This window comes from Carica papaya, chromosome 2, assembly GCF_054855325.1.
Source record: "Carica papaya isolate Zhongbai chromosome 2, ASM5485532v1, whole genome shotgun sequence".
Classification (NCBI taxonomy): Eukaryota; Viridiplantae; Streptophyta; class Magnoliopsida; order Brassicales; family Caricaceae; genus Carica; species Carica papaya.
In genome coordinates this window covers 31,470,532-31,479,547 of record NC_142310.1, presented here as the reverse complement: position 1 = coordinate 31,479,547, position 9,016 = coordinate 31,470,532, and the positions used below count along the sequence as shown (strand labels likewise).

The window sequence follows — 9,016 nt, the reverse complement described above, 5'->3', positions numbered from 1 at the left end:
GAAAGCGAAATTCACACGAAAGACCACCTGGGACAAGTCATAACATTATGTAGTAGGACCGTGTTTGGCTGTGTGCTTTTTAAAATTCTACTTCATTAATATATTTTTAAAATTAAAATGGGAGAAACCTGATCATCTCTATATTTCCCTTCGACCAACTAAATATTCATGTATTTATGTATGTAAAACATTCGTACATGTAGAATACATACGTAGCGTATTTGCACTCGTGCTACATAGTGTATATGAACTGAATATTCGCACAGTACATATATGCAAGTGTCTTTAAGTATCATATATACACTTACAGTGAATCTATGTAAGGTGCAGATACCAAAGTTTTTATATGATTAATGAACTAAGAAATGTTTAATTAATTATTTTGTATTAAATTTTTAGTTTCTATTTATGCATCCAACAAACGCAGTCTTGCCTTCGAGACGTCTTACGTTTGGACACTAACACGCATGTGGGGTTTGATTAAGCAGGGCAACTGATCTTCAATGAATTGCGTTTGACTTTTGCGTCTAGCTGCTCTTTGACCTTTCTTCTTACATTAATCATAAACTAAATTCTTACGTTAAAAAATAAGAAAAAAACGTGTAATCACTTCAGTCAACCCGAGCGTCAACACGCTCAATTCTTGCACAACACACTTTTTATCTCTCTGTCGTGCTTGTTCAATTTCAGTGACGTTAATATAATAGAAAAACACGAATAACCCAAATATTTGTTCAAACTCTCTCCAAAGATCAAAATCATTCATGGGTATCATCAAGCAATCTACATAAACCAACATCTTTATCGTCTTCTTCCTCTGTTCCCACCAGGTCCCGAAATAATCTTCAAGTCCAGGTGAACCAAAACTCACGTGTTCCCACCTTCGGCTTCTTCTGTGTCTTTTTCACTTTTCATGGACCTGGCTTTGGATCAATCTTAGAGAGGCATGGCCAGGAGCTTCCTTCAAAATCTTCTGAAACCCTTCAAGATCAGTTCCAGCAAAGGTAATAATCCAAAACCCAATTCTTTTTATTTGGCGAATTTGGTCGTCTGCCGCTTTCTAATAATGGTAGAGGTTCTCCGCTCTGTTATTTGATTGACCAGAGGGACAGAATTTGGAGGATTTGGAAAAGATAGCTGCACAAGAACAGAAGATTTTCCCTTTTGAGACGTTGATTTCTGCTACCAAAAATTTTCACCCTGCTCACAAGCTCGGGGAAGGCGGCTTCGGACCAGTCTACAAGGTAAGATCTTTCTGTAATTTGATTCATCCAGAAATTAACTTCTGTTTGGCCGCTGAGGGAATTCAATGCTAGTATTGGAGAAGATTTGGGACCTACTTTTTTTTAAAATTTTTTCTGAAAATAAAAAATATTTATCACATCCTGAATATTCGTTTAAAGCAGTTAATTTTAGGTATAGAAGTTTGAAAATGGATCAAGCTAATGGGTTTGGTAAAAGATGAACAACTCAACTCTTTCCCAGCTCAGTCGGGAACTGTACAGAGACCCACTTGAAACCAATTTACTTTTTATTTCCCTCAATTTTTTCACAGCTGAAACAGCTATTCCACTCATACATGCTTGTTTTTCTTTCTCTTTTATTTCATAGTAATTTAATGGGACGATAGGCAGATGATGATATGTTTTACATGTATGTTGTTCCTTATATACCTCCTCAAAAAGGTAGCGAACATGTAGTCTTCTATTTTGACATTGCATTTGTTAGTCTGAAAATTGATTAGATCCTCTTATGTCTTTTTTAAAAAAAAAAATAAAAAGACTGAGAAGGGGATAAAGGATGTTGCTTACTTGTCAAATGTTTTCTTTGCAGGGAAAATTAGATGATGGGAGAGAAATTGCAGTGAAAAAGTTGTCACATAGCTCAAAGCAGGGAAGGACTGAGTTCTTTAATGAGGCCAAGTTGTTGGCACGGGTCCAGCACCGCAATGTTGTCAATCTGCTGGGTTATTGTGCACATGGTTCGGAGAAACTGTTGGTCTACGAGTACGTCATTAACGAGAGCCTTGACAAGTTTCTCTTCAGTAAGTTCTTGTCGAATTCCTCATTATCCTTGGCATTGTTTTCTGATTGTCACTGTCTTTCACTCTCAACTATAACTGGACTGCATTTTCCATCAGAATAAGTTATAATTGAGTAAGATTGGAGCTTGTCTAGCTGTTCCAGGTCATATTAATAGATCTGCTTGCTAATGGTTAAGAGTTTGTTGCTCAATATGGGCTGCTTTTGGTGCTTTCCCGATTTTTCGTGGGACTTACTTGTAGCCTTCAGGATCTTATTTTTCTTTTTGAGAAACAGCTTAAGAAAATGTCTTGGAGAATTAGAAAGAGTTGTGAATTTCTTTTTTGTTTTTGTTATCTATCTTGTGATGACTATCAAAAAACTTAACAAAAACCCAGTTTTTTCAATGTTTTGGAAGCCCCAAAAGGTTAAAAGAGAAGTTTTGATGCCACTGTTTAAGTGGCACTGCACCATTTTTTCTAGTTATCTGCATCTCTTTTTTACTTAAAATGTTGTAGGCGATGTGGGAGCAACTGCATCGATGTTTGACTAAACAAAGATAAATAGAATGATTCATTTGCACGAAATAGAACATGACTACGTGCATTTTTGACAACTGTGTTCTTTTTTTTTTCTACTAAAAAAATTGTAATTTTTAGGGAAAGAACGTAAAAAAGTAAAACAAAAATGGTTCCAAACATAAATTAAGGTAACTTTCTTTCGAAGGAAACCATTTTCTAGTAGAAAGGAATACGTAAATGTTTCACTAAACAAATGCTGGTTGGCGTAGTCGTAAAGAAAATGACAGCTAATTAAGATGCTTATCAGAAGCACGGCTATTATCTTTTAAAATTATCTAAGCTAGGATGAATTGGCAGTTTCTTGATGTGAATAGACATTAAAAAGGTAGGTAACCTAACTTTAAAATGATACGAACAGTTAAGATAATAGATATTATCCATGCAATGCATGACTTCGTGATAAGATATTATCCATGCGATGCATACTTTCAAACAGTGAGGTCCATTGTTGTATTCATAATCTGCAGCAAATTATGTCTGGCTTTACCTATTACAGTTGTGTCTAAAAGTTTATTATTCTATTTTTCCATCACAATACTTATCTTTTTGTATGGACATGGTGTTGAAGAATTAATTCATCACAAATTGAATGTGCTCAAGAAGTTGATTCATCAAAGTTGCAGAAAGAAGCTTAATCTTGCTTTATAGATTCTCATATCAGAAAATTTGAAGTGATTGAAAACTCTATAAGATGTCAATACAATAACTCCCTTAACCAATGACAGACCTCTGCATAATTAAAAAGATCTAACAATAAAGATTTGGTTGATTGTTTTGTGAAGATAATATTCCTCTAGTTTGTCAGAAATTCAGGATCTGCAGTGCCATTGAGTCTGTGTTCTATTGTCTAGTAGGAGATGGTTTGCACTTATATTCTTTTCTTTTGGGGTTGAAGCTGGCATATAGGAAGGGCTTTTGATGTTAATGTTTTCATATTTTGGCCAATAAATTGGCACCAAAAGATTCTTGTAACTTTATCCAGACGCATCAAATTGTTTTCTTTACCTTTTTCCCATAACGTTTTTTAAAGTAGCAATTGATACATTTATAAATATCAAACACAATTCAATAGAAAACAGCCTCCAAATGGGGATACTGGAGCACAGTCGGACTTGAAACCACAACCTCGTGTAAAGAAAAATACATGTCAATTATTGAATTAAGTAGTGGTTGATTTCCTGTAATGTTCTGAATGTTCCTTTTTCGTTCTTGGTTTAAAAAACCTGTGGATTTGGACTCACCTAAAATCTCTCTTGACCTCCTCTATGCTCTGAAATTGACTTTGTATGGCTAAAGCAATTGAAATGTCCTAAATCATGCACAGGTGTATTGACTGATTCAAGCATTAACCAAATATTCTAGTGCTGACAGCTTAGCTTTAAAGAAGTTTCAACTCAGTGTCTCTAACCATTAAGTTGATTAATATTTAGAATTAGGTAGATTGATAAAAAGAATAAATTAGTAAACAAAAAAGAAAAAAAAACTGATGAGAGCTATTTTACTAATCAATATCTGTAGGTTGAATAAATTGGATTGACAGATATGATGCTTATGATGATTCTCATTGTGATGAATTATGATCTTTTTGTACAGAATCCAATCGAAGGGAAGAGCTAAACTGGAAGAGGAGGTTTGAAATAATCAGTGGCATTGCAAAGGGCTTGCTTTACCTCCACGAAGACTCGCATAATTGTATTATCCATCGGGATATTAAAGCCAGCAATATTTTACTTGACGAGAAATGGGTCCCTAAGATTGCTGATTTTGGAATGGCCCGTCTTTTCCCAGAAGATAAGACTCATGTCAATACACGTGTAGCTGGTACCAAGTACGCTTTCCATTCGTAGTTTAAGTTTATTCATCAATCTGATCTATGCGTTTTGGACTCATGGCTTAATTAACATATGTTCATTTTTTTTTTCAATTCTTGAAACCAGTGGATATATGGCACCGGAGTATGTCATGCACGGATATTTATCTGTAAAGGCAGACATTTTTAGCTTTGGCGTTTTGGTTCTGGAGTTGATCAGTGGCCAGAGGAACTCAACCTTCAGTTTAAGTTTAGAAGCAACAAATTTACTCGATTGGGTAAGATTATGGTCTGAGCTGTTCTTTACGTTTAGTAATATACATATATAAATACAAATATATCATTTTATTCTTTACCCAATATCAAAATTATCACATGGACTTTAGTCAAACTTAAGATTAGAGCTTGTTAACGTGTGTGGGTCAAAACCTTTATTCTTATGGTTACAGAGCAATTGTATTTTTCCTGCAAAACCCTCTTCATTTTTGTCCTTAGCAGAAGTATAATAATCATTTTGGACTTTTTAAACACAAATCAAAAGCATTAAAGAATTAGCGAAAAAAAAAGAGAGTTTATTTTCTAGAAGAAACTTAATCAGGACAAACACTGCCTTCTAGATCAGAATTCAAGATTCAAGCCTACAAGGAGTTTGGTAAAAAATGGTGAACAAATATAATATTACATATATTCACTGTACATTAGTCCATCCCAGATGGGATTTAGCTTAGTTTCTTCTTCGTCAAATGGAGCTTTTGTAACAGCATTATTTTCAACCTTAGAATATGTGAAATTTCAAAGTATTTTTTCATTAGAATTTTAATTCTTTTATTGAATCAATTGACAAAATTAATTACTGTTATGCTTATTATAATTGGCAGACATATAAGCTTTATAAGAAGGGCAGAAGCTTAGAGATAATGGACCCTGCATTAGCTGCATCGGAGTTTCCAGAAGAGCAAGTAGCATTGTGTATTCAAATAGGTTTGTTATGCACACAAGGTGATCCTCAGTTACGGCCTGGAATGCGTCGGGTAGTCGTAATGCTGTCTAAGAAACCTGGCAGTTTGGAAGAACCAACACGGCCTGGAATTCCAGGTTCCAGATATAGAAGGTCTCGTAGACCGGCAGCAATGTCCTCAGCCAGAACATCTGGGGAATCGAGTTCTAACGCATCGGATTCGAGTCTGACTGTAAATACTGCTACAGCTAGTGTTACAGCTACTGCTTCTACTTCAGCTCGTAAAAGTTCTCCTATATCAGACCCTTATGGAAAACGACCAATGCAGATTTAGTTAGTAGTATAGGATATTTTAGTTCTTTTATTTTTTGTATTATAGAATGGTGGGTAGTTTTTGCATTAAGGAGCTTGTAAATGAGAGGTGCAGGGGAACAACAATTTTTTTTCGTTATAACTGAAAGAAAAGGCTTCTTTAAAAATACCTTTTTTTCTGTTTACTCGCATTTTTTGTAACATATTTTAGAATATAATGATTTTTTTAAAGATCAAACTCACTTGATGTGACGGTCCGTAGTTCTCCAACAAAAAATTACGTCGCCAAACTCAATTAAATCAGAAATGTACAATATAAATTTAAATTAAAATACAGTATAAGCTATTCATCTTCTGTATAACATGTAACATAATTTACATTATGATATTACAAAATTTTGTTGAGTCCACAAATAAATTAAAACTCATTAGATGAAAATTAATACATGAAATTCTTGATTTGGTTTTATAAATTATCTTTCTTGGTCTGATCTGAAAAATGATTAGAATTTAAATAAGATGAGTAAAACAACGGGTTCAATAAGTATATCGAATAAACTACATCCTAGGCATGCGATGTACCAACATACAGCCAATCAGAAATATAAAACTTTTCTTTTCCTTTATCTTTGAAAACCATAAAATGCAGAGATATTTCAGTTTCTATATCATCTCTCATTGTTCTCTTAACTTTAACTAGTTTTTTCCGCTTACTATTTTCCTTTACTAGTTATCTCTCAAAATTCTTTTTTCTCATTATTTTCTCATTATCCCCCTAACTTCTTTCCTTTCTTAATTCCCTAAATGTAACCACTCATATGATACACTATTATCATATCACATCTGGTTTGTAAACCATACTCATCTATAAGTTTTATTCTAATCCATATTTATCCCACAAATTCACATACTAGAATTTCCTATGAAATTTCGGTCAAATTGGGACAGCCATAACCCCTCAGCGAGTATCCTCAATTCTCAATTTGCTCTAACACAATCATCAAATTAAAATTATTAAAATTTTAAAGTTTTCTAGGAGATTGAACGAGTGAATCTGTTATCCAATTAGTACCATTGTGGGATCAGAATTTGCACTATCACAAGGGGATGCACACACAGCCAAAATACATACAATGGTCACAGCAGTCTGTCGCCAGGTGACCTAGAACATAACACATACCACAACCACGTCTGGAAGGGTTTCCATCCAGCTAATGATAGAGTTCACCACGCTGTTGAATTTTAGCAATACCAATCTTAAACATATTAACTCTAAGTTTTCATTTCTTCCAAGTTTTTGTTTTGTTTTCTTTTTACTTCTATTCTAGTTAAGATTGATATTTTTATTTTTCCTAATAGACTAATTATATTTCCTAGAAACTTTGTACACTTTCTTAGTTAACCTTACTCTCTATCTCACACTATTCTAAATCTCTCAGTTTGTTTCTTTTTTATTCTTATAGAACTCAATAACTCCCCTTAATCCAACATTTTCCTGTTTATTATAATTTATTTAATTATTATTTTATTTATTATTTATGTTTTAATGCTTGTATTATTTTTAGTTTTTAATTTTATTAATTTTATTTAAAACCCTTTTTTTTTTAAGAATGCGTATTTCTTTTTGTTGATCTTATTTTATTTGTGAGAGTTATTTTATGTGTTCATGATCTTATTGATGAATATACACTATTATTAACATTCTACTAAGACTATTCAACTCGTCATACGATCAACCATCAACCATCATATAGTATTTAAAATATGCAATCTTCATTCAACAATTAAGCAGCAAGCAAATGACAAATTAAAATATTCAGTATCACTATTTTTTAATTTCTTCCACTTACTTAATTATCAATTCCGATTCCTTAATTTTATAAACCTTACTCAAAACTAAATTAGATTTTTGTTTGAAAATATTTTTGAAAGCATGCGAATATAGCTTCAGGATAGCTACTAGATATACTTAAAGACTTTGGGGCTAAACGATTTCGATTTGAGTTCAAATATCATCCAAATATTAACAAAAAAATACACAACAACTGAGCCTTCTCGAGTCAGCGACAAACCCAAGAGTTTTATGCAATCATATTGAATGCTCATCTCGTTTCTACAACTATTCTAGTTACTAAGGCAATCATTCTATTTAACTTATCTTTATTTTGTCTATTTGATTAATTACTTAATTTGATTAATTATATAATCATTCTATTTATGGATTATGGAATATATATAATTAAAAAATTTTATTTTATTTTAATTTGATTGAAATTTTGAGAAAAAATAAATTAAGGACGAAATTGAAAATAATATTGAAAAGAATGAGTGAAAATTTGAGTTCATGGGGTGTTTTTCAAAGAAAAATTAAAAATAAGAGGTCAAAATGCAAATAGAAAATGTTTGGCCACATAGGATCGCCCAAGTTAGCAGTCTCGACGAACCGGAATGCGTCGCGTGGCCAGGCACGCTGACGTCAGTGCCACACAGGAGGCCACGCTGGCGATCCGCGTGCCCCACGATCGAACAGCCTAGGATCGATCCCAAGCGCGTGGATAGCCTAGATCCCTTTCCACCTTAGGCGTAATCAGACGGTCGAGATTAATCGTGATGAACGGTACAGATTCGTTTTTTTCTTAAGCGTGATTGGACGGATGAGATTGATCGCAACCGACGGCCCAAATCAATGTGGAATGGTTATAAATACTTCACATCACACGAAACCTAAACCCTAGCCGCCAGCCCCAGTCGGAGAAGAAGAACCAAACGTCAGAGAAGGAGGCTGACCGCCGATGGGCACTGCGCCGGAGCTGCCGTCAACCGCAAAAAAAAATAAAATTTTCTCCTACTCGCTTGGAATTTAATTCTGAGTACTACTGTGGCAAAATCGAAGCAAGAAGAACAGTGGGTGAGCCGAAAATCCCGGGCAAAGCCCGATAGAGCCGCCGCGATGCCCCAAAACCTCTCCGATAAGCCCCTTTTCGATTCCTGTTTTACGTAATTATTTTATCATTGTGTTCACCATTATTTTCTGTGCAGGGTAGTCGAAGAAAGAATCTCAACCGCGAAGGAAGACCAGCAGAGCCGTCGCACTCGGAGGTCCCTTTGCCAATAGGTTTGGTTTTCTTTGAGATTTTTTGACCAATCGAGACCTCTAACGTATTGTCTTGATTTTCTGTTTATTTTCCTATACTGTCCTACTTGTTTGATTTTCATATAGTATATGTTCTTAATTTATAGTTTCAATGATTTTATTGATTTATCTAGTTATTTTGGTTATATACCGTCAGCATGAATGTAGTTCAATTGATATGTGATTGTGATATGAGATATT

General features: G+C 34.1%; 1 protein-coding gene across 1 annotated transcript; it reads left to right on the top strand.

The window, feature by feature from the left end:
- The first annotated feature begins 643 nt into the window (after positions 1–643).
- LOC110823801 (Protein kinase superfamily protein) lies at positions 644–5,924 on the top strand. Its single transcript, XM_088214063.1, has 6 exons — positions 644–1,004; positions 1,105–1,244; positions 1,834–2,044; positions 4,196–4,430; positions 4,540–4,690; positions 5,291–5,924. Exons 1-6 carry the CDS (start codon positions 947–949, stop codon positions 5,702–5,704), a joined length of 1,209 nt encoding a protein of 402 aa, XP_088070189.1. The 5' UTR covers positions 644–946; the 3' UTR covers positions 5,705–5,924.
- Positions 5,925–9,016: the final 3,092 nt, after the last annotated feature.

Coding starts and splice junctions, on each gene's coding strand:
- LOC110823801 (XM_088214063.1), top strand. CDS start 947: ATGGCCAGGAGCTTCCTTCAAAATCTTCTGAAACCCTTCAAGATCAGT. Junction 1,005..1,104: donor CAAGATCAGTTCCAGCAAAG/GTAATAATCCAA, acceptor TTGATTGACCAG/AGGGACAGAATTTGGAGGAT. Junction 4,431..4,539: donor ACACGTGTAGCTGGTACCAA/GTACGCTTTCCA, acceptor TCTTGAAACCAG/TGGATATATGGCACCGGAGT.